The sequence below is a fragment of the Cynara cardunculus genome (genome assembly GCF_001531365.2).
Source record: "Cynara cardunculus var. scolymus isolate 2C chromosome LG 15, CcrdV1, whole genome shotgun sequence".
Classification (NCBI taxonomy): domain Eukaryota; kingdom Viridiplantae; phylum Streptophyta; class Magnoliopsida; order Asterales; family Asteraceae; genus Cynara; species Cynara cardunculus.
In genome coordinates this window covers 17723203-17749042 of record NC_037542.1, presented here as the reverse complement: position 1 = coordinate 17749042, position 25840 = coordinate 17723203, and the positions used below count along the sequence as shown (strand labels likewise).

At 33.1% G+C, this 25840-nt stretch overlaps 3 protein-coding genes across 3 annotated transcripts; 1 reads left to right on the top strand and 2 right to left on the bottom strand.

The window, feature by feature from the left end:
* The first annotated feature begins 6280 nt into the window (after positions 1 to 6280).
* LOC112527580 lies at positions 6281 to 8661 on the top strand. The gene is made up of 7 exons (XM_025138301.1): positions 6281 to 6563; positions 6657 to 6823; positions 7005 to 7107; positions 7550 to 7666; positions 7743 to 7913; positions 7988 to 8111; positions 8399 to 8661. The coding sequence occupies exons 1-7, from the start codon at positions 6291 to 6293 to the stop codon at positions 8512 to 8514; spliced, it is 1071 nt and encodes a 356-aa protein (XP_024994069.1). The 5' UTR covers positions 6281 to 6290; the 3' UTR covers positions 8515 to 8661.
* LOC112528630 (uncharacterized protein At5g41620-like) lies at positions 8566 to 12115 on the bottom strand. Its single transcript, XM_025139653.1, has 3 exons — positions 11654 to 12115; positions 10576 to 10710; positions 8566 to 10101 (listed from the first exon to the last, which is right to left on the bottom strand). The coding sequence occupies exons 1-3, from the start codon at positions 12113 to 12115 to the stop codon at positions 8725 to 8727; spliced, it is 1974 nt and encodes a 657-aa protein (XP_024995421.1). The 3' UTR covers positions 8566 to 8724.
* Positions 12116 to 13384: 1269 nt separating this feature from the next.
* Positions 13385 to 25503, bottom strand: LOC112528629 (F-box/kelch-repeat protein At3g61590-like). Its single transcript, XM_025139652.1, has 3 exons — positions 25054 to 25503; positions 17090 to 17170; positions 13385 to 14789 (listed from the first exon to the last, which is right to left on the bottom strand). The coding sequence occupies exons 1-3, from the start codon at positions 25501 to 25503 to the stop codon at positions 13557 to 13559; spliced, it is 1764 nt and encodes a 587-aa protein (XP_024995420.1). The 3' UTR covers positions 13385 to 13556.
* Positions 25504 to 25840: the final 337 nt, after the last annotated feature.

Sequence of the window (25840 nt, the reverse complement as noted above, 5' to 3'; positions counted from 1 at the left end):
TCCTATGCCCTTTGATTCTAAGATTTTTCATATTATAGGCTAACTAACTAAACAAAAGAAGCAAGAAAAAGTTATTGAAATTATTTGTGAAGGAGATTATGGTTAGGTGTCCGTTGCTTTCAAACATATTATTTTCTTGTTAATTTCGTGTGAGCCTCATGTATAACGTGGGATAGACAATTAATGATCCCCGACAAGTAATATATGAGGACCTTCTTCCGAGAACCAATGAAATTGTGATAACATTGAGAACTAGTACATCATGTGTCATTTCATATGATTTTTTCTTTCAAGACTAATATTTGTCTTAGAATATAAAATATTAATTAACATATAATTTATTATACAAGTATGTCTCACAAGGTGAGCGCTTTTGGTCTGTTTATAAAACAAAAGTTACATGTAAAAATGTTTCTCATTGTGAACTCAATAGATATGAAGCAAACATATTGTGAAAACAAATATATGTTTATCAATACATTAAATGTTAGCTTTAGAAGAGGAAAAAATCATTTAAAACAATACCTTAAGATAAAAGTTATCACATTATATGAAGCTCTCATTTGATTACACCTATATATGTGTGTGTGTGTGTGTGTGCTTGGAGGGGAGATGGCATAACTTTAACTCTGACCAAGTTCGAACCGAAGACATTACAACTAGTCATTCTGCTAATTTCTTTCCCCCTTTTCTTATAAATTAAACCTACCAAATCAACGATTGGAGCTCAACATATCTTAGCTGGACTCCAAAAATTAATTATGAGTTTCAGTCAATATACAAGAGTGAGCAATGGATCTTTACTAAAATCCTAATTTTCTCTATAATTTTGAAGTTGTTATTTACCTATAAAATTAATTTTGTTTTATTAATTGTGCTTCACTTTAATGATTTTTATCAAGTTTTATTGTTTAAAATTTTAATTTAAATATCATAATTTTGTTGATCGCATTCATACATATGTTACAATCATCCAAGATCTTCTTCAAACACCAATTTGATAACACGTTTAGGAAAAGGGTGTATTCAACCAACATAACACTATTAAGAGAGCATTAATTAATCATGTTCTTAATAATGCTATCAATCATATTAAAAACCTATCATTTTTTTCTAACCTCAAAACACACACACATACACATGTATATATACACATACATATATATATATATATATATATATAAGGTTGAGTTGCGTAGAGAATATGACAACACCTTCAGATCCGTCGATCTCTTTTGATCCAACAAAGATAATTGTGAGTTATTTAAAGGATGCTACTTTTGGACCTGAGCATGATTGATCCGATCTGTTTTTGTGAAGTTACCATTAATTTCTTCACTTACCTTCACCCACATTTACTTACCATCATATGTTTTTATCATTACGACTAAAACCTTAAACGATTCACGCATATGAAAGTAACTGAAGGTAAGTGAAGGTGCGAGTAATTAAAGGTATATGCAGGTCCAATTTTCTTCTACACCAGGCCACTGAAGTTTCACTTATTTACAAAAATATCTACGTTTTTATGACAATGATTAAACTAAACAAATATCATCCAAAGGCTTAGAATGCATTTTCATTGTTACCAAACTCAATAGTTCTCATACGATCTCAATTATATTTATATATATATATATATATATATATGTTTGGTAATTAATAATTCAACTAAATTCATACATTATCATCTCTACAAGTTACTAATCTATTAGTTGTAATCTACTAAGGTTTTATTTCATCATAATTAAATGATGTTTTAGACACTTCATCATAAATCATATTCTTTTTTAATTTTACTAAAAATAAATTAACTTTTATTTTTCATATAATCAAAGAGAATCATTTTCCAAAAATAGAAAAATCTAATTAATAATGTTAAAGGGAAAAAAACTCATCAAACAATAATACCACGTATCATAATTATGAAAGAATCACATTTACTTTTATAGTAATTTAATGAGAATAAAAATGTTATGATTTAAAAATATTTTTTTATATGATTTCTTTCGTAAAATATTAGGGTTTAAAATATTGATTTACATACATTTGTTTTACAATGTGATAGTCTCACATGTATTTGTTTCATCATGTGAATATTTTATACGTGTATTTTTTGTTTCACTAAGTAAACCAAAAAAGAAGTTTCATATATAATTTTTTCACAAACATATCACTACAACAAATTTGGGTTTATAGGACGCCACCAATTTTAACAGGTCTTTTAGGACACTTTTAATACAAAATATCGTATTAGCAATTTTATAAGACATTTTTGTTTTATAAAATAGTACCCTATAAAATTGTTAATGCGACGTTTTATATTAAAAGTGCTCTAAAAAAACATTTCAAGACGTTCAAAAACGTCCTATAAACTTATTAATTATAACGCATTTAGATATGAGATTTAATTTTTAGTTCTAAAAGTTAAGTCTATAAAACGGTCAATGAAGATGCTCAAAAAATTTGGCGTCCAATAAATCTAATTTTGTTATAACACCTTGTAATTAAAAAATATATTTTTATATCAATTTTATAACATTTTTGTGGTTATTATTTGATTATCCTCTTACTTTATATTCATATCATTTTCATCAATAAATTAAATATCAAAAACTGTGGAGATATTTAACATTAAATAGTTAATACAATTATAAATTTCCAATTAATATATATATTTATGCAAATTCAAAAATTATTTTGTCCCTTGACAGCCTTAAAAATTTACCAAGATCCATTTGTCTTTTCTATGATTTGATGAGTCAAGTGAGCATCTGTTTCTCCATTATTTTCTGTCATTTTTCATCATGTATTGTTTTTATCTCCAAAGTAGAAAACTCTTGTAGCAATTATTTATTTTGCAGGCATTTTCAAAGAAAATGCATTTTTATTTTAAAAAATGCATGTTTAAGGTGGTCTACAAGTTAATTACAATTCAAAATAATTTTTAAAAATAAATAATATGAAGAAAGAAAATCTATTTAATAGTCTAATATATTTGTACCTCGTTTACTCTTTAAAAGAATCATTTGAGGAGAAAAGTAATATTCTAACGTGTATATAAAGAGCAATGGTCAAAGTTTAACAGACGTAAGACCTTAACATTTCCTCTCCAATGGAGGCTGACAGACACAATTGTCTTAGAATGTCGAATGGGGGCAAGACAGGTGAGGGGACAGGACGAGTATAGATTGTCCAAGAGTACTATCGAGTTCTAGAGTAGTAGATTTTAGTTCGGATATCATGTGAGAATATATAGAATCTTCATATTATTTTCTAAAAGAACGCTTTAAAAGGAGAACGGATACGATATTCCAATATATATATATATAGAGAGAGAGAGAGAGAAGAAATGGTCAAAATATAGACGATGTAAGACTCTTGACAAATGACCATATTGATTTGCTTTTTCAAGCTATAGATCTATAAATACAAGTTTTTAGAATAGCAATTAAATAAAAATACGTGTTTATTTATTGGTACTAGAATGATACTCGTGCAATGCATCAAGACACATCTTGATTTCAATGTTTCATCTTATTCTTTATCTATGTCGATATAATACAGTTTTATGTGGTTTTGAGAAAGCGATAATGTTTTTATTTTTTAAATAAGATATAAATTTGAAAATATCATAAAATTTTGAAATATATATATATCAATATTAGTATCAAATTAACTATTTAAAAGTTTTAATTTTTTGTAATTTCTTTAATTCAAAATTTTTATTATAATTTAATTTAACGTAACGAAGTAATTTAATTTACGTTTAATAATATAATTTTTTATAAAGATAATCATCATTCTATTAGAACTCAATGATTATTCTAATTATATTTAAGATTTTTTATATTTAAAATGAGTTGGTTACACGAATTCAAATATAGAGCTTTAAGAAGTTGTACTTACACACAACTTACTTGTAATCTTGAATTTTAAGTAATATGTATTAATAAACAGTACTCCGTACATAAGAAAATGGGTTTTAAGAGTTTTTGTCAAATATTTTATAATATAGTATAGATATATTGGCAAACTTTATTTATCTTAAGGGTAAAATACAAATTTGGTCCCTATTGTTAGTCAAAAATAACCTTTTTTTTTAATTATAAAATAACTATTGTAGTTTTTAAAAACATTTAGATTGGTCCCTTCTTCTAATGGTCGTAAAAAATCCATTAAATGGGGGGAATTTTTGTTATTTTATAGAAAAAATTGTTTTTTAACCAATCAGCTTGATTCTATGATTTTGATCTATGTGATTTTTGATTTAATAAAAGACAAAAAAATTGATAAAAGAAACGAAAATATCCCTCATGTAACGGATGTTAGAGAAAGTGATCAAATCCCACAATGATCATCTTATAATTTCAAAACTACGGGAATGAAAAATGTTATTTTTGACAAACAACAGTGGGGAAATTTGTATGTTTATCTTAGAGAAAAGTTTAAAAAACCCAACAAACTTTTTCATTTTGAATAATTTAGTCCCTAAACTATTTTATTGAATGAAAAAACCAATAAACTTTCTCATTTTAAATGATTAAGTTCTTGAACTATTTATTTAAATTAAAAAACCATTAAACTTTCACATTTTGAAAGAGTAAGACCCTGAATTTTTTTAAAAAATGAACTATCGAACTTTTACTAGTTGGTTAATGTAACTTTTTTGGGTTAACAGAATGTAGGTAACTAAATTTTAAAAGTGTGATGGTTTATTTATTAAAAAAATGTCCAGAGACTTGATCAATCAAAATAAAATAAAAATTAATTGTTTTTTCATACAAAAAAGAAAGGTTAATGGTTTTTCATTCAAAGAAATAGTTCATAGACTTGATCATTTAAAATCAGAAAATCAATTATTTTCCCATTCAAAAAAATAGTTTAGGGATTATAAGTCGTTCTAAGTAGAGATGGCCAAATGGGCCCGGACCGGCCCGTAACCGCCGGAGGACCGGAACCGGGACCGGAGAGGGACCGAAACCGGCCCAAGACCGGTATAGACCGGTTGTGGACCGCCGGTTATGAACCGGTTATGGATTTTAACGTTTTTTAGGACCGAGACCGGTTAAGACCGGAACTGGTTATGTAACCGGTTATAGGCCCGGCCCGGCCCGGCCCGGTCAACAAAAGTCAACGTGTGTATATATATATATATATATATATAACAAAACGTATTTATAAAATTAAACGTATATATACATATATATATATTAATTACCAAAAATTTGAAAAAAAATATTTTTTTTTCAAAGGACCGGCCGTAACCGGTTATGGGACCGGAACTGGGACCGGACGGCTTAACCGGTTACCGATAAGCTTGACCGGTTATGAAAGATTTCACCGGAACCGGGACCGGTTATGGAACGTTTTTGTCTTGATCGGGACCGGCCGTAACCGGTTATGGCCCGGCCCGGGACCGATTTTTGGCCACCTCTAGTTCTAAGTGAAAAGGTTTGTTGGGTTTTTTGAAATTTTTCAGTAATTCTATAATTAAATAGTTTAAAAGTTAAGAAATATTATAATCTTGCATGGGCTTGGGCCTAAATAATGCGGTAGATCGATTTTTAGCCCAAATGAGAAACATTGACGGTTGGGTTTAAGAGAAATGGTGCCCAAATAAATGAAATCTATGTCGTATTTTAATATTAAACAACATATATATCTTGTTTACGGTTTGATAAACCTCAACCTAAGCGTACCATGTAGATCGGGTAGGTTGGTCGTTTGAAACTTTGATACATCAGTTTTCAATCTAGCTAAATCATTTTATGTTTAAATGACTTAATCAAAATAAGAACAAACAAATAAAATTAACAAGCTCGATTAATATTAAGTTGCTTCGAGTCGAGTTGAGTTATGTCGAGTTGGATTGGCCATGTTAGTCGGATTTTACCAACTTTTCCGTTCCATCTTTTGGTTTTTAAAATAATGAATACACCAAAATTACATATGTCATTAAAATAATAATTTGATTTCATTAACCACAAGGGTGGTGGCTGATTGGTTTGAGCTTGACTCTAAAGGTCAAAATCTTCTTGTGGCCACGAGGTTCAAATGCGGTCCGGACTATTTACAAAGCAGGTGGTCGTCCTAGAATAATCATCTGGCATAGCGGGTTGGATATCCAGGTTAATCTGGAAGAAAAAAAATCTGATTTTATTTAGAATTAAAAAGTAAATATAATTGAAATCAAATGACTTCTAAAATAAACGAGTTGACTCCAACGGCCTATAGTTTCAAAAGGGGTAGATAAGGTGAAACATCAACTCTCAGTTGCAGAGTCAGCCATGGAAGCTGCAAAGGGACTGGAGATTTATGAAATCGGACCCTGTAAAGATCCATATCAAATGGGTTTCTCCATTGGCAACCATTTCTCCAATCTCATAAGAAGCAGACTCTCCAGAGACTCCATTTTCAACCACCAACTTCTCCCTTTCTCTCAAACTCCACAAGCACAATCCCTCCTCCACTCTCTCTCCCACAACAATAACACCAAATTCCCAGATTACTGGAACGAAATCCGAGGAATGGCACATGGATCCGGCGTCCCCTTTCTTCATGTACGCAAATTCCCCTAATACTTTCAGTCAATTTCGTTTTCCCCAATTTTGATTGCAAAACGACAGATGATGATGCGATGAATCTTGTAACAGATTATGATTTTGAATTTTCGAAAAGAGATCCTCCCTTTCATTCCGAAGTCGGAAAAAGTTGAAGATGAAGAGACGATCGATGATTGCTCCGATATTCTTGTTGTTAGTGATTCAATGGCGGTTGCTGCTCATAATGAGGATGCTAACGTCGCTCTTGTCGGCCATACGTAATCCCTCCCAACTCCAAATTCTAATGTTTCCATGGAGAATTAACAGATGATTCAGATTTTTGGACAGTAGAAATGCTAGATCAGTCTTTAGATTTCATCTCTATTGTTTTCTAGCGATTGAATCTGTGATATTTGTGCATAGTTGTTCTAATTATCTGCAACATTATGAACATTGCAGATATCTGATTAAAGCAACACTATCTAATGGACTATCTTACACAGCTTACACCTATGCCGGAGAGCTCCCGAGCTGCGCATTTGGTTTCAATAACCACGGTCTGGTAAACAGCGTTTTCAATGATTTAGGGGCTGTTCGGTTAGTTTTTTGTTCGAGAAGGTTTTTCCATAGAGGGAAGAAACTTGTTCTTTTATTGGGAGTCGGATCTGAAAAAAATTTGGCTTTCTCATCCATAAAAGAGCCTGCTTGTTAGCAGCTTAATGAGTTATTTACCGTTTGATAGTGGCTTAATGATATAGAAATTGACTTATTTAGTAAGCCTCTAGGAAGTGGTTTATACATAAAGCCAAGTTTTTTTCTAAACCTGCCCCTCCCAACAAAACATGTTTCTTCCATCTATGAAAAAACCTCCAAGCCGAAAAACCTCTAGGGACTTATTGGAGTCCCACATCAGCTAGACTTTAACCATTTGGTTCCACGTGTCTCACATAAACTACCCGAAAACGGTGTTACATAAGTACTTAACTACTAACCATTCCGTATAGGCATTTACACTGAACTCGGTGCCGCCAAGCGAATCGGAGATTGTGGCAGGTGGGATCGGGAGAAACTTCGTTTCTAGAGATCTTCTTGAAGCAACAAGCATCGAAGATGCAGTTACCGTAAGTCTCGGATTTCTCTCTTGATCAAAGGTTTAACTTTTTTTTCCTGGTTTCTCATTTGTACGGCTTTCTTTAGAGGATTCGTTCATCACAAGTTTCAGTTGGGCACAGCTATAATCTAATAGATGTAAAGCTACGGAGGATCTTAAACGTCGAGACTGCATCAAGTCAACGACTTTCACTTCATGAAGTCGGGTCAACCCCTTTCTTCCATGCCAATATGTACCTTCATCTTGAAGTCAACCAGGTAACAATGTATTACATCGTGACTTTTGGTCCTAACCTAACGCAAAACACTGAATCTTATTCCGAATTATGAAGGCACACGATCAGAACTCAATAAGCCGACAAAACCGAGCAGCTTTGCTGCCAAAACGGTCGAAAGATGACCTTCTTTCGCTCATTGGAGACACAGCTGATGAGGAGTATCCTATCTATATGCAAGGTATAATAATCAAACCATCTCGATGTTTATTATGAGAATATATATATATATATATATATATATATATATATATATGTGTGTGTGTGTAGAGAGAGAGAGACAGAGAGGGGTTCTAGAAAACCTCTAAAAATGAAAAACTTAGGAACACCCTGGTAGCTGTTCATCTGGACGGTATGCACATGCACAAGTAATTTTTAAGCAATTTGTCCAGTATGCACATGTGCATAACATGCATACCAGACAACATTTATGATCCGATGTTAAAGTTTTCTAATTTTAACTTTCAGGCCCGACTCTTTACACGCTATGTACGGCTATGATCGACTTGGATGAAAGAACGCTAGTGATAACCGAATCTAATCCTAGAAAAGGCGAGGTTTTTTATGTTTTCACGATGGTTTAAGAATCGGCATTCATAATCCTTGATCTATTTAATTATGTCGACAAATTTGTAAGGAATTTAAGCATATTTTGATATTCAAAACGCCGAGCAGCATGTAAAATTGATACAAGAAATACATGTATTGAAACCGAAAAGACATGATACAACGATTTGTAGATTTATGCACACCGAAAACAGATAACTTGTGAAAGGCCGAGAAAAAGGTGAAGTTTAGAACGAAACCTTGTTAGTTTTTACACGAGAACCCGATCTATGACCCCGTGTTCTTGCTTCAAGTAACTTTGACTTCAAGCTAGTTTGATCCTTTGACTCAACCGGGACTTTTGCCGATGACTCGGAAAGCTCAAGATCTTCTATCGGTAGCCTTGTGGTCCAACCCCGAACCGGACTCGGATGACTTTTCCACATGGGTTTACTAACGGAGTCATCGAAGTCATTTCCCGTTTCCCGATAATGGTTTTTGAGTAAACTATCCAAATATTTCGAGTTTAAACCGACCTCTTCTTCAGTTATTTCGACATGATTTTCTTCTCCGGTTTTTGTTTGACCTAATATCGCCTGTGCCATTTGCTCTTCAAACTTCACCTGCAAACTAGATGAATCACGCCCTTTTCCCGTTCCTTGCGACACAAGTTTTTTCTTACCCTGATCCAGCTTCGTGGTTGAATTTCCGATCTCATCTTTGCCACGGGCAACTGGTTTATCTAGCTCGAAACACGGTGAATCACCACCGCCACCAGATGAAACATCGTCATCGTCATCACCATCATCAGGAGGAGCACTAGCGGCCAAATTCATTGGGATGGACTCGAGCGAATGTCGTCGTCGAGCTGTTGCTCCCGCCCCCGATCCCGACCCTAACTTTTGTAAACCTTTCCGTTTCGCTTCAAGAAAAGCCTCGATTTCCGAGCTTAACTTTTCTGCAACAGAGTTCTTCAAAGGTGTCGTCTCTTGCTTGGTTTGCATTCGCTCGTCGAGCCAAGATTCGGATATATGAAGAATCAGTCTGTCTCGAACCACCGCTCTATGATTCGAACCATTACCTTTATCGGGAGTTATAACCTTCAACGAATGCATTTCTTGTTCGTAGGTTTTAATCCCCCAAGCAAACTCATCACAAAGATCTTCCAAAAGCACCCTTGATCGCCGCTCGTTTTCCAATTCCCGCAACGCTGTTGTGAGAGATGTTTTCGACTCGTAGAGCTCCCGAGCCAATTTCCGATGAAGCGTCTCCGACCTTTTCCGTAACTTCCGCTCATCTTCAAGCTCGTCTTTCACCGACTGAATGGCGGTAGCGGCTTGACCTTGTTTATCTTCAGCAATTTGCTTCACCAAGTGTTCCATTTCATGCCGATCAGATTGTCGGTCCCGGGAAAGTTCTTTGATCTTTGATCGGGACAAATCTAGTTCACGTTTCAAAGCTCTCACGAGGGTTACGTTGGCTGCATGTTGTTCTTCGAGGCTCCAAATTCGATTCAAAACTTTTAGAAGCTCAGTGGACGTTTTGAGACTATAACTTGTTTCGCCATTTCCTCCTTTAAACTCGATAGAACTTGTAGGAGTAACAGCAGGATTATAAGGTGCTACCTGCAAAAGAAATAGCGAATGGTCAAATGGTCTTCCTTTCGAATCCAAACCAAACTCGATTTTGTTTACATTTTCAAAATCGGTTTCTTGCTTCCGATTCACAGTTTGTGTAATTTTAGCACCATCGATTGTTTTTCCTCTAAATGTGTATAAATCTTTGATAATTATGGACCCAAAATCAACCCTATTGACCAAAGAAGTCAACAAATCTCCCATAAACACAAGTGCAGTATGGTTCAATGGTCAAACCTGCCATTTTTCAAATTCGAAATCAACTGGATTTTATTTCGTTTTCAATATAATCTTTTGTCATTCACTTCACACTTTATATAGTTTTAACACCATTGAAAGTCTTCCTTTTGATATATACAAATTTGAGACAGTTATGGATCGAAAAACCGAACCACTTGACCAAAAAAAGTCAACACATTCCAATCTAGAACAAATGGAACAAGATTAGAGATGATTTTGTACCTCCATGGAACTACTACCGTAACTTGCAGGTGATACTGCTCGTACAGCGTTACGGTCGTTATGGTTCCTTTGAATCGTGCGGTTATGTTGCATCATTGACGCCGCAACGTGTCTTCTCAAACTACTAGCACTCCCCTACATTTATCAAAAACAAACTCGACATATTATTTCCTTGATAGTTGTTGCAATTAAGCCGAATCGAAGGTTTTATCATAGAAATCTAAGGGCCTGTTTGTTAGCAGCTTAACGAGCTTAATAGAACTCATAGCTTATTCGGTCAGCTATACATGATTTTTTTGGTAGTGACTTAATGATATAGAAATTGACTTATTCACTAAGCTTCTAGGAGGGAACTTTGTGCAGAAAGGATTTTTTCCAAACCCGCCCTTCTCAAATAAATATACGTTCCTTCCATCTATGAAAAAACCCTCCAAAACCAAAGCTTTCCAAATCTATACAGTATGATGAATCCAGACAGACAGAATAACAACCAAATAGCCCCCTAAATGGTACTACTATTGTAATTGTAACACCCCATTAGCAAGCTGACTGAAAGAAGTTTTTGGTAACCAGAGGCCTTCCCAAGTGCCTCTTTTTTTTTATTAACCTGGATATCCAACCCGTTATGTGAGCGGACTAATCCCTGGACGACGACCTGCTTTGCAGATAGCCCGGAGTCACCACATTTGAACCTCTGGCATAACCCTAAAAGAAATGGTACCAAAAGAAATGCCCCTTTTTTTCTCCTTAGATGTTATCATCTTAAATGCTTCAAATCAACATTAACTGTCCAAATGGCAAAATTGGAGATTGAAATGTGAATAAGTATGATCCATACAGTATCTTAAATGAGCACAAAAGACCATGTAATTACCATAAAAACGACCCCCACCACCCCACGCATCATAATCAACAACTCAGAAACTCCATTAATGAATCTTGAAGAAGAACCACATTGACCATATCAAATCAATCAACAAACCTCAATTGAATTCTAAAAGGAAAACAGATCCATCCACAAGAAACAAAAGGGTATCAAAAGATTCAAGATTTCAAGAAGGGTTCAGTGTAAATTTACCAGTTCAGGAGAAGCAGGAGAAGGATCAGGGTTATCTTCAAGAAGATGATGCCGGAGGTGGTGATGGTGGTGGAGGTGGTGGAGCTGCTGATACCGGTGGTTCCTCCGGCTCCCTCCTCCTCCTCCTCCACCACCGCCGTTGTACATTTTAGTAATCGGAAGATCGTATTGATGAAGCTCCCAAACAGTAGCAGCTATCGTTCTAGCAGAAGCACCAGGTGGCACAGAGGCTGTCCAACTCAAAACAGGGTTCTTCTCTTCCACCTCGGACACGCTGCTATATTGCGCACCACCGCCGCTGCTAAATTGAGCCTGAAATGTCAAAACAGGAGTGGTTTGTCCACCTCTTTTCCCTGCTATTCTCCTCAACTTTTCCCCTAAATTTTCTTGATTTTCTGGTGGTGGCTCCTTCCCCTCTTCTCCCCTACCTTTTTCTCCTCCTTCTCCACCCCACTTTTTCATCTAACCTTTTTTAACTTTATCCCTCCACCCACTCACCCACCCACCAACTTTTCTCTCTCTAGAATTCCCTTTTGATTTTTTGTTTTCTTTTTCAGTTTGAATTTATCATATCACTGGAAGAGGGTAAAGGGTTTTCTGTGTGTTGTTCTTGTTCTTCAACAGTGTGAAGTGGAAATGTGATTGAATCATTTGATGTGGGACCCAAGGGTTCATGGTGAGAGGGCCAAGGTTTTGTTTTTAATTAGGGAAGTGTCTGGGGGTGTGGGGTTCATTCCCTGCCATGGAAAAGGAAGGATTCATGTAATCAATCTATTTTTCACTTTCTACATTGTTCCAATACTAAATTACAATTTTAGTCCAGTAGTTTGGTAAATAATACAGATTAGGTCTTTCAAACGAAATAATTACAAGAGTCGTTATTATGGTTTTCATTTTATTTCAAATCAACTCTATCCTACTTAGGCTTAGGAGTGTTAACGAGCCAACAGTATCAAAAAAAAACTGATTTTACAGGACGTCTAATATGTAGAAACATTTTAAAAAAATACCAAGACTTAAGTTTATAGGATCAAACCAAAAAACATTATAGACTCGTCTAAAAATGTTACAATAGGTTTATAGGACGTTTTTAAAGTAAAGTGTCATATTAACTATTCTATACAACACTGTTTGAAAAGATGTCCTATAACACAAGTTTCCTATAAAAAGATGGGTTTATAGGAAACTTCTATAAACTTCTATGCTCGTTTAACAAATTTGAAGTTAAGCTCACTTATGGGCTCGAACCCAATAACTTCTATATTTTATTTTACAATATATGAGCAAGTTGGACTCAGAAAAGTATACACTTGAGCTTGAATGACTTGACTTGACTCGAAAAATTTAATAGAGCTTTTGAACGAGTTGAGTGTAATGAAATTCAGCTCTTTAAGTTAAATGAGCTTTATTTTATGTTTGAGATTAACTCGAGCTCGTTGCAAACTAAAACCGTTAAAACACCCATACTCATACCATTATATACATGTAAAACTAGAACCACAAAAATGTTTAATACTATGAGTATCATTAAACCATTCAACGAGTCTAAATTTAGGCTAGGATTCAACTCTACTATCATCGTTTTCCTGTCTCTGTGTATTTTTCTTGTTTTACATGTAAAACCGTTCTATTTGTTTCACATATAAAACCATTTTTGTTGTAGAATTTGATCCACCTTTTACAAATAGTAAAAAAAGTTCAAACAAGAATAGAAACAAAACAAGAACAAATCACTCACTATCCATCCATCATCTACTTGGTAGGAGTAGGACCCAGCAGACAAATTCCAGTTTGAAAATTTCTCCAAAAATGTGTGTTTTTAATAAGATGAAAACCAACATGTTTCCCATAGAAGGAACAGAAAACCATGTGTAATAATAAGAAGAAAACACCAATCTTTCCCCTACATAAACTGTAACCTGGGTTCAAAACAAAATCCAGAAAAGATCTCAAGAGGAAACTTCTTATGCATCTGACATTTCTGACACCAAAACCACTGTCTTGTATCCATATCATATATAAGCACAGCTGTTCCACCATAACTCTGTATGTATATCAAATCCCCACCTCCACTGCTTGCAAATACATCATCCAACTCCCCAAAACCCTGCACAAACTTCTGTGGCATTCTTGTAACTTCCTTCCATTCTTTCCCATTAAGCACCCATATGCCAATTCCCTTTATTACCCCTGGTCTATCTGCCCTCCCTATCCCCCCCACCAAAACCACCTGTCTTTGAACCTTCATTAGCCTCCCACACGTTAGAGCACAGGGTGCTGAAATTACAGATTCCTCCTTCAACACTCCAATGGGGTTGAAGGTTTCAAGATTGTAAGTTATCAATCCATGGAAGTTTTGGACTTCATTTGGCCTTGTGCAGAACACCAAGATGTACAAGATGTTGTCACATATTAAGCTTACATCACCTGGTCTCCATCCTTCCATGCCTCCCATGACTGGGGGTAACCATGTCTTTTCCTTTGAATTGTAAATGTGAATAGAAACAAGCCATGATAAGAAATCCTCTGAAGCTTGCATGGCTCTAACAATGGAGATTGTGTATTTTGAGTTTGACTGGTCAACAGAGAACGCTAACGCGCTATACACGGGGAAACCTGGGCTCGGTGGGTTCTTTAGAGTTTCGTATTCACGAGTGATTGGATTGCAAATGTGGATCTTTTTACAGGTTTCGTCGTCCATGAAGCTTACGAGGCCACACGAGGGAGCGATTTTCCAGGTGTGGTGGACCAGGAATGGGAGCTCGAAGTTGTACCATTTTCGTAGACCGGAATCGTAAAGATAACCTACGGGTTCGGCTGAGCTAGTGAACATGAAGTACCAGGTTTTTTCCGAAAGGAAATTTGCGTCTGTTAAGGTGAATTTCTTGGAGTGGACGATTTGGTTCCATTTCTTACAGACGCAGGCCGCTTTGAATATCGCTGATAAAGGGAGACGTGATAGAATTCTCTCGTGAATGTCATCAGGGAGGATGTCGATTGAGACGGAATTCTCTTCTTGATTGTTATCGTTCTCAATGAGTTCCAAATTCAGAAGGAAAACCCCGCTTCCCTTTCGGTTGGTATCAGATTCATCATCAGACCATGAAGCTCCCGGCACAGACAAACTGAAAGAATCCTGAAACACAACGGAGATCGCTTATAACGTTTTCTTACAATTATAACAACGTTTTACCATGTAGTAACATTAGTATGAACCCGAAAAGACTGGTTTTATTATCACGTGCAATATGAAATTTGACCAAGTCTTTGCTTCGGTGCGTCCAAGAGTTCTTGTTAAACACTTGATATCACCATAACATCGAGCAACAAACAGAAAACTAATGCAACCACTATCAAGAGATATCCATGTTTGTTAACAGCTTAATGAGCTTAATGAGACTCACAACTTATTTAATCAAATATATATGACTGTTTGGTAGTGGCATAAATGATAGAGAAAGTGATTTATCTGGTAAGCTTCTAGGGGAAGCTTTATGCAAGAAGCCAAGTTTTTTACAAACCTGCCTCTCCTCAATTAAAGAACACGCTCCTTCCATCTATGAAAAAACCTTCCCAGATAAAACCTTCCTAATCTATATAGACAGATTAATCCACATAGACGGCTTTATCCACACAAAACTTAATGGAAAACCAACCAAACAGCCCCTCAGGTTCAAATGTACGCGGTTCACATAACATTTATGTATTTCCATTCTTCACGATGGAAGAAGTTAGAAAAGAGGATACTTATGGTTATTTCAATCATTCACGGCTATAATAACTTTCATGAAGAAACAAGTACCCTTAACCATACGTGATTCGTTCAGCTAGGATGAACATTTGATCACATTTTTTTGTGGCCTGTTGTCTGTGAAGTGCTACACTGCTAGCAAATCAAGTAAGTTCCATGTTCGCTTTTACCAAATTACTCCTAAAAATTCTTGACTACCCTATAATCGAACTCTTCTTTTCTTGGGAAATGTATAAAATTGATTTGAGATCGATCCCTTTTCGAGTTAAGACATAAGAAGCATGTTTTACTTCTCATATACAATTATGCTAATTCCACCATCCTATTGCTCTTTCCCGTTACAACAAAACCAAAGCCCAAGTTTTATCACCCTTGATTTTTCCACAACATGTGCTCGAAATGAAAGAAAGCGCGAATAATCACACACAAAATACAAGATTTATGTGTCCACCCCATAAGGATTATATGGAGAAGAAAAACGATGTCCCTAACCCTAAAGGAATGTAATATTTATAGACGCCAATTTAGGAGCATTCTTGCTAGGATTCTAACTCAAACAAATAAAAAACACACACATACGCACACTTGCACACTATAAATACATAAGATGTGATCGGAAATAGGACAACCGTTGCTTCAGACTAATGAGAGATGGGGAGAGTCTTTGATTCTGAATCAAAGTCTTAAAATGGGGAGATCATAGGACTATAGGAGTATAAGGACTTTTTGCATATCCATCAAACACATATAAAAATAGAATGAGAACCCATTTTCTTGATAGGGATGCCCTTTTGGACTAGAATTCAAGAATCCCAATAGAGGTAATATGTTATATATTAAATTTTACCATGCTCATCATATAAACCCCATCCTGTAGCCACCGTTGTTGCTACACCTCGAATATGCTAACCAAACAAGTATATGTCTCATTGCCTTATGATCCAACTTAGGTCAAGCAAAGAACAATTTACCTCCTGTAATGTATGATACTAGCAATACTTTTTGCATAAATTTAACATGAAAAAGATTCGAACGTTTCCAATATATATATATATATAGAGAGAGAGGGAGGTTTTTGGGAAAACCCCAAAAAAACAAAAAAGTAAGAAACACCCTGATAATCCTTCATCTGGACGGTCTTCACATGTGCATATACATCCCGTCCAGATGAACGGTTACCATGTTGTTCCTCGGTTTTTTTTTTTTTTTTGCGGTTTTCCCCCGAACCTGACCTATATATCAGATATACACTACTGTTTCAGTAAACTCAGCATCCAAACAACTTTTTCTTCAGACTAATTGCTTGTTCAAAGATAAACTAATTCCTTCTTCAAATAATCTCAAAAGAGAGTAATATTAGTGCAAATTCAAGGTAATATCCCCTTTCCTCAATTGGGGTTCGCCTAGCTGAAAACAAGTAGCAAGATATCCTTAATGCTCACTAATCACAGAAGGTGAAACCTAATTTGAGATTGAAACTGAAGAAACCCGACAACCAAATCCTACAATATCGGGCAAACTTTTGAAGAAATTAAGTACTAAACAAGATTACCGTAACCCAAAACAACATAGATCGATTAATCAAAGCATACAAACATCAAAATTGAACCAAAAGTAACCTCCAATTGCACACTACATATACCTTAATGTTAAATGAATTCCAAAAGAGGGTTTAAAATTCGTACCATTTTGGAAACGGTGAAATCGAACGGAGAGCGATGAATCGGTCTCCAAACTTGCTTAATACGAGGTGGGTTTCTCTGTGTTCATCAGAAAATCGCAAAATTTCAGACAATTTAAAGAAAAACGTACAGATCCCACAAATTGTTTCTAGGGTTTATGCCGATTTGATGGATCAATTTTCTTAAATGCTGATCATCGGCTTTAATTAACAACCCGTTTCGCCCTCGCCACAAACACCGATGTAGCTCGTGTGTATTTGGGGCGGGGGGTGCGGTGGGGTTTGTGGGTGCGCTGCAAAGAACGAGAAGAACAGTGGGATGGCGGATTCTGATTGGCTGAATATATCCACGTGGATATACACGTCAAGGATACAAAATTGGGACCAAAATCAACGGTCTAAAAACAATCACCGTATGGCGTGGATCTTGGTGGTGAATCCGTGGTCGTTGATACACCGTATCATTAGGTTTCCATAAAAATTACAACCATTTTTTATTTCATCGAATCGTATTGAATAATTCGAAAATCCTTCGATTTCTATCGATTTTGGTAGGTTTTCAGCGTTAATCATGTATTTGGAAAACGATAATTACAATGGAAATCATTGGTCGGAAACATGATGAATTTCGATCGAGAATTGAATATGCATATCAACAACAAGAACAGGTAACCTATTACGACCAAAAAGGAAGAGAGAAGAGCATACCTTGTATTTTGGTTTCCATTGATGATGCATGACCGTAAAAGATGTGTATCTGCTTAGCACAAAATGGTAGAAAAAAACTGTTGAAAAATAACAACAATTTGACATTTATATGTAAAATAGAACGTATCTCGATGGATGACATTTGAAGATACGAGAAATTATTCACCGAATCCTAAAAATTTTAAATTTTATTTCAGATAATATATAATTGTCTTTTATATTATATATTAATAGAAGCACACAATGCAACTCGATACATCTTGATTTTAATATTTTGTTTTGTTTTATTATTTATCTCTGCTAATTTTGTAATAAGGTTTTGTATGATTTTGAGAAAACGACTCCTGCAATTGCACTATGATCAAATTATGACCATAAAACTCAATATAATGAACTATATTTATTAGTTAAGTTAGAACCTAAACTAACTAAGTTAAGCTACAGTCACTGAATTATAAATAAAATTGACCATAAATATAATATACGTTTGAACCAATTGGTCAATTCCTTTAATCCAGTACCATCTTCCTAATTGTCGTGAATTAAACTGAAGTCGAAGAACATAATGAAAAACCAAACTAGCATCGTTAATTGTTATCAAAAAATTCACCATGACTTGAAATGAACTCCGATCGTTCAACGTTTGTTGCCAAAACCAACCGATGAATAAAGGTATCAACTTCGAAATTCTCATTTAAAATAAATCCGAAATTTATGTTTGAAAAAAAAAATACAATTTGTTAACACGTGTTTTGCGTTTTTAAAGATCTGATAAATAAAACCCAAAATAAATGTATCAGTATGTGTATCAAATTAAATATTGAAAAATTCTTATTTTTTATATAATTTTTTTATTCAAAGTTTATTATAATTAAAATATTTTAAAAATAAAGATATAATTTATTTTAGTTTTATTGGTAAATTCTGAATAAAGATGATGATAAAGTATTTGTAGGAATTAATAGTTATCATTTAATTGCGTCGATTGAAATTATTAAAAAAGGGCTACGAATAAATTCTCCGATATTAAATTTATTCCAAAATAATTTTAAACAAAAATTATTAATGGTATGAATTTATATTTTATTTATAAAAAATAGTAATAAAAAACGAGGATTTTAGTCAATCTTGTGTTTCTACATATTCTTGTAAACTTCTCCAAAATAAAGAAAGCAGAAGAAAAAGTGTAAATCTCTTCATATATGGAAATTCTTCAAAAATAATTACCATAAAAGAGAGAACATTTTATTATATTCTCCTAAAAAATGAAATGAAATGAAATGTTTAGTAGAGAAAAATATTATCTATACTATATTATAAAACATTTGAATAGAATTTCTTAAAACCATTTTTAATGCATCAAGTACTGTTTAATGGTGTATATTACTTAAAATTCAAAATTACAAGTAAATGGTGTATGAATACATTTTTTTAAAATTATATGTTTGAATTCATGCTAGGAAGTTGTTTTTCCATAGTTTTTCGTTAAGTGTGACATGAAGGAGACCTTAATTAACATATTCTTGAAAGACAGGTTTGCGAAATACATGCTAAATTAACAGATTCTTTAAAGACAGTCTTGCTAAATACATGGAACCCTTGAGAAACACAAACCCATGCCCTGAGTTCAAAGTGATCCTTCACTTTCTCTTGGTTGTAGAAAACTTTGGCAATGATGGTTTTACCTAGACAAGATTATGCAATTTGATCGTAACTTCATCTACCTTTGAACTTATCTTATGATGATACAAAATGTTACGAGGAGTGAAATTAGTGCAACAAGGTGGCATCGCTTCAATACCATATTGGTATTGATGTGATGCTCACATAAGATTCTCGATTCAACTTACGATGCATCATGCATAGCTTTGGTGCCTAAATCATCGAGTAGATCGTCTATTTCGTAAGCCAAATTATGGAGATCGTGCAATCGACATATCTCTCTTTTATCTGCTTTTGGCCAGCATCGACAAGCACAACTTGGATTGCTTTTGAGAATTAATTCATTGAGATTGAGCGAGTTTGATCAAGTCAGCTTATCAAACAAAACAGTGAGGAATTCGGTGAGAATGATTTATGCAATAGCAACCGGAAATGAAAAGGGTTGTTCTGATTTCAAGGAAAAGGAGTGAGATGAAGCAAAGGTTGAATACTTGTCCAAATACTTTGGTAAAATAAAAATAAAAAGGATTTAAGAGCATAACTTCACAAATCTATAGACTCAAAAAAACAATTTTTTTAATTAAAGGTTTAATTTGGGAGAAGAAATAATGTTATGAAATATTAGAAGGCAGTGACATACATCTTAATTTTAATGTTTTGTTTTTTTTTTTTTTTGTTTTTTTATTAATGTTATAATATGATTATGTGGTTCTAATTTTACTTTTGAATCAAATTGAAACATGTAAATTTGAAAAATAATATATCGATATTAGTATCAAATTAACTATTTAAAAATTATTGTTTTTTTGTGTAATTTCTTGAATTTAATTTAAGTTTAATAACGAAGTAATTTATTTTTTGATTTAATAATATAATTTTTTATAAAGATAATAATTAAGAGTCTGTTTACCAAATGCTTACCCGGGTAAGTGCTTACCAAATCACATTACATTATCGGATGAATATGGTAAGGACCAATAATCTTACCCGGTAAGAGCGAGACAAGGGCCAAAAGTCTTAACCGGTAAGTGAGGGCAACGACTCTTACCACGATAAGTGTTTACCGGGCAGATTGTTTCATACGACGTCATTTTGATGGACTAAAATCTTACATGATAAGTAATTGATAGTGTTAATTTTGCCGGTAAGCGCTTATCGAGTAAGTGTTTGGTAAATGGTCCCTAAGTATTATGGTAGAACTCAATAGTTATCTTAATTATATATTAGACTTTTTACACAAATTAAAACATGAAGTTTCAATAAGTTGTATTTACGTACAATCTACTTGTTATATTAAATTTTAAATAATATGCATCAATAAACAGTACTTTATGCAGAAAAATTGTTTTTAAAAGTTTTTAACAAATGTTTTATAATATACTATAGATAACTAACTGATAAACATAATTAAATACAGATAAACATATCGTTTTAAATATAAAGAATTTAAAATATAATTATGATAAATTCTAATAGAATACTTAATTATTATCTTTAAAAAAATATTTTAATAAACCTAATATAAGTTATTTTGTTATTAAACTTAAATTAAATTACAACAAAAAAAAATATTGAACTAAAAATCATCTCTATAAAAAAAAATTATATTATTAGACTTAAAATAAATTACTTTGTTATTAAATATAAATTAAATTACACTAAAAATTTGAACTAAAAAAATTATACAAGAAAAAAACACAAAACTTTTAAATAGTTAATTTGAATTGATACCAGCTGAAATTTTTATGGGTCTTCAAAATTATATCTTATTCAAATATAAAAGCATTATCATTTTCTCAAAACCATATAAAACCGTGTTATAAAACAAAATATTAAAATTGAGACGTATCTCGTTGCATTACGTGAGTACACTTCTAGTTTTATTAAACATATGTTTTAATAATATAATTAATGATGTGATCTATAAAATGCACATCCTTTGGAGTTGAATCAAATATTTTGAACTTTGATTCTCCATTTTGAATCTAAATTAAGAAAGTTTTATCGCATATTTTTCTCTCTCTATTTTTGAGTATCTACAACAATGTGTACCTAATTTCTACAAATTAACGGCAAATATTTTATCGCATATTTTTCTCTCTCTATTTTGGATAATTCTTAAAATTCGGAGAATATTCCGCTTTGTCTTGTATTTTCCTTAAATTGAGGTTATTTTCGTCTAAATTTCATGATACCCATATATTTTAGGGTCGAAATTTAACTGAAAGAAAATGCACCGTTACACAGTCTTTCACATTGTTCTTCGAGTGATCACTTTGATTTCTCACTGGACCATGTATACCCCAACGAACCTTTTCATGAATACTCGACAAGAAGTTCGTTTGTGTTTGTTTTTTAATAAACGGTTGAAATGAAAGGCGTTTTTGGTTCGTTTCGTTAAACAAACAAAAATTTATAACGCCTTTATTTGATCATCTCTATTTGTGGCTAAAAGATGGAAGAGAAAATAAAATATAAGGCCCAATTCACATTGTGTTTATTGGGCTTATAAATGGGCTTAATTTGGTAAAAGGCTTGTTCACTTTTGGCCCATCTACCTTTTTAACATTTGAATATTTAAACACCTATTTCTAATATTGAGAAGATAAATTTAAGATTGTTTTTATCAAAATAATTACAAGATTACTTTGAAATTCTTAGGTTTTATAGCATTTATATTTTACTCAACAACTGGCATCATTTTCTTTCTTTAATTAGTTTTGTCAAACATACATTTATTTAAATTATAGATATATATAGGGGCACATTCAAATGCAAATCATTCAATTTGTATAAACCGTGCAAATCTCATTCAACCAATCATATTTTTTTATTTTGTTCATTTTTTTTGTAATTCAGAGAGGTTGATTAATTAGATATTATCATCTTCATTATTTTAATTTTTGAGAAATACAAGAAATAGTTTCATTAAGTATCGTATGAAATAATTTCATAACCATATATGAAACAACTACATCAAAAAAAATATTATATGAAACAATTTCACAAGATTAAACAATTTCATGAAAAAATTTCATAAGATTAAACAATGAAATCGACAGATGAGGGTGGTTTGCACGATTTTATACAAATTATGTGGTTTGCATTTGATTGCTCATCTCTCTCTCTCTCTTTATATATATATATATATATATATATATATATATATGTGATTGGATTCGGTCCGTTTAATTTTATTAGATTGTTTAGTACCATCCAAAAATTGACCCATCCAATTAAGATTTTAAAATTGATTTAATATAGCTTGATGACAATAGGAGAATCAATTATGGTAAGTCGTTTCATATTCGGAGGTGTTTGAGATTGCTTATAAAAATAACTTATTGACTTATTATGGTGTGACACCGGTAATAAGCACTTTCGAGTGTTTGGATGAACAACTTATACCGGTGCCAATCACCCCTTAAATTGGATCAATTCTATCCCTTTTTATACACACCTAATTTATAAATAAGTAAATTACATTTTTGGTATTTATAGTTGCCATTCATCATCAAGTTGAGTCCATTTTTTAAACTAATTACAATTTTGATCAACATGGTTGTCATTTTATTTTGCTTTTGATCCGTTTGACCAATTCTAGTTAAAAAGGTTAGTCAGCTAGCCAAAGGGTATCTTGGTCCTTCTATTATTTATTTTTTTTCGTGTTTTTCATTTTATGTTTTATCGGATTATATGATAAATTACAATTTTCGTCCTTGTGGTTTGTCTTTTATCCCTTTTTGTCTTTCCTACTCTTTTTATTATTTCATTCTATAACTTTGTTATATTAATTAATTAATAATAATTTTAACTAACAATAAATTAAAAATAGGTATTCATTTTGTAAGTTACACAATTAAAAAAGTTTTGTCGATATCTTTAAAATAAGTTAAGTATTAAATATTTTTAATTTTTTTTATACAATTTATCTGTTATATATCTGCAAATCCGTATACACAAATCCAAAAAAAACTTTTCTATTTTAAGTTGTGTTTTAAAAAAATTATCCCTTTTTCTTATTTATGTAATATAAAAATCAAAATTTTTTTACGTCTATTTTTTTTTTTTTTTGAAAGGCAAAAAGGAAGGACAAGGAAGAGAGCTACGGCATGGCCATCACCCTCACCAAGCCAACCAATAGATAAAAAACGGATCCAGCAAGAAGCTAGACGCAAGCAGATACAAGAGTCCAATACAACGAAACAAGAACATAAGGGTACAAGACCAAAAAGACCTCAAAAAAAGAGGTCTTTTTACGTCTATTAATAAAAAAATGTATCATTTTTAGATATTTCATTTAATTACATGTTTTTTTTAAGTGCATACCAAATGAAAAAACTCTATAATATAATTATTAAACTTTTTTAAAATTATAAACTTAAATTTATTATAATGAAAAATAAATAACCAAGCATTTAAGTGTAATATAGAAACAAATAAAACAATGAAAATGTGTTGCTGTGGCATATCAATGCAATCCGATGATTTCAAATCCAGAAAATCTTTCAAACCAAACATGAGATTGGAATAAAAGCCAATTTCAATTATGTGTTTGGTTTAAAGTAAAGTCTGGAACTAAAATTCCACAAATACGGGATAAAAATTCCCATGGAGTATTTAGCTGTTAGCATTTCGTTAGATCTAATTATTTTTATATATTATTTATCAAAAATGATATTTATTCTATCTCCAAACTACAAACTAAACAACCACGCATACTTTACGTTATAAATTACTTTTTTTCTGATGTACTGATTTATTAAAATAAATTAAAAAAATGAATATGTGTAGTTATTAGTTGGTTATTTATTTTTAATTGTAATTTACTTTATAATCTAATAAAAAAAATTGGAAAAAAAAAACAAAAGTAAAAGAACTAAAATATCCTTTAAGTTAACAAATCAGTTTAATTAAAATTAGTCAGAGGGATGGCCAAAAATATAATTAGTTTAAAAAGAGACCAAATTTGATAATAAGTAACAAATATAGGGACCAAAAATGTAATTTACTCTTTATAAAATACTACATACATCTAATATGCACGTATTTGACATTTCAATCGCATATTAATAATATAATAAAAATACTAGGTTGAAAATTATATGAATAAAAAATACTTGAGAGTTTTGATGAGGAGACATGACATGAAATTACTTCAATAAATAAATAAAAAGTCAAAGGGTGGACTATGATCCTGAATTCGTGTACGTGTTATCATTATTGAATAAAAGCATATATATTATATTATATTAAAAAATAATGTGTTTATAATTATCCATTGGACTATATTTAGGGGCTGTTTAGCAGTTGCTGAATGATTTAGTGCAGAATAGTTAAGAGGTCAGAATGGTTAAGTGCTGAATGAAATAATGTTGTTTGGTAACTGTTCTCTGAATGACAACAAATTACCATTTTAATCTTCTGCCTATTTGCAACATGATTAACCTGCTTATGTTTAAAAACAGTACCCATGGGCTCAAAGCCACTGTTTCAAGAAACCTCATCATGTGATTGCAAGGTTTAAACATAAACATTGAAGGAGGCGGTAGAGGAAGCAGATGTAGAGAAGCGAGGAGATCGATTTTAGGAAAATACCTTAAGCGAACGACGACCGTCAAAGGAGATGGAGGGAACGACGACCGTCGGAGGAGATGAAGGGGAACGGCGACCGTGGAAGCAGATGAAGGGGAAGTAGGCGACTGTGGGATTATCGCTGTAGGGGAGGCGACCGGAGACAGGCGAACGACGATGGAGGGAAGGCGATACGTGGGATGCGATGTGAAGAAGAGCGGCTGGAAGAGAGGGTAATTTTGGAACAATAGGGAGATGCAGAGATGGTGGAGGCGACAACCGGCGACGGAGGAGACGGAGACGGTGGAGGCGACCGGCGATGGAGACGGTGGAGGTGACCGGAGACGGTGGAGAAGACAACCGGCGAAGCTGTGGAATGCGACGTGAAGGCGACGTGAACTCGGTGAAGGCGACGGCTGGAAGGAGAGGAGATGGGGGGAAGGGTAATCCTGGAAAAATAAGCCTCTGAACCATTAGGCAACCCATTAGATGCAAAATGGTTAAGAGGTAATTGTCACCATTAAGAGGCTCTATTTTTTTTGCCAAACAGCCTCTGCCTCTTACCGATTAAGAGGCTTTCTCTTAATGTCACGCAAACAAACAGCCCCTTAGTTATCATTGTTTGTCACAAATAACTCTTTCACCCCTGTAATTTTAAAATTTTAAGGTGGCCGTTACGGTTTGTAAAAATGATTAGATTTGTCTCCTTTGTCTTCTGACGACGATTAAAATTCCGTTAAATGAAAGACATTTTCATTCTTTTATTGTTTTTTTTTATCTTTTATTCAATCGAAATTAATAGTAGGGAAAT

Excerpts from the sequence above, each read along its gene's own strand:
- LOC112528630 (XM_025139653.1), bottom strand. The coding sequence starts at position 12,115 with ATGAAAAAGTGGGGTGGAGAAGGAGGAGAAAAAGGTAGGGGAGAAGAG. Across the intron at positions 10,711-11,653 it reads CTCCTGCTTCTCCTGAACTG|GGGAGTGCTAGTAGTTTGAG; the intron begins GTAAATTTACAC and ends TGATAAATGTAG. Across the intron at positions 10,102-10,575 it reads ACGGTAGTAGTTCCATGGAG|GTAGCACCTTATAATCCTGC; the intron begins GTACAAAATCAT and ends TTTCTTTTGCAG.
- LOC112527580 (XM_025138301.1), top strand. The coding sequence starts at position 6,291 with ATGGAAGCTGCAAAGGGACTGGAGATTTATGAAATCGGACCCTGTAAA. Across the intron at positions 7,914-7,987 it reads TTCATCTTGAAGTCAACCAG|GCACACGATCAGAACTCAAT; the intron begins GTAACAATGTAT and ends CGAATTATGAAG. Across the intron at positions 8,112-8,398 it reads GTATCCTATCTATATGCAAG|GCCCGACTCTTTACACGCTA; the intron begins GTATAATAATCA and ends TTTAACTTTCAG.
- LOC112528629 (XM_025139652.1), bottom strand. The coding sequence starts at position 25,503 with ATGGTTCAGAGGCTTATTTTTCCAGGATTACCCTTCCCCCCATCTCCT. Across the intron at positions 17,171-25,053 it reads ACGGTCGTCGTTCGCTTAAG|ACACAGAGAAACCCACCTCG; the intron begins GTATTTTCCTAA and ends ATTTTCTGATGA. Across the intron at positions 14,790-17,089 it reads ATTTCACCGTTTCCAAAATG|GATTCTTTCAGTTTGTCTGT; the intron begins GTACGAATTTTA and ends GTTGTGTTTCAG.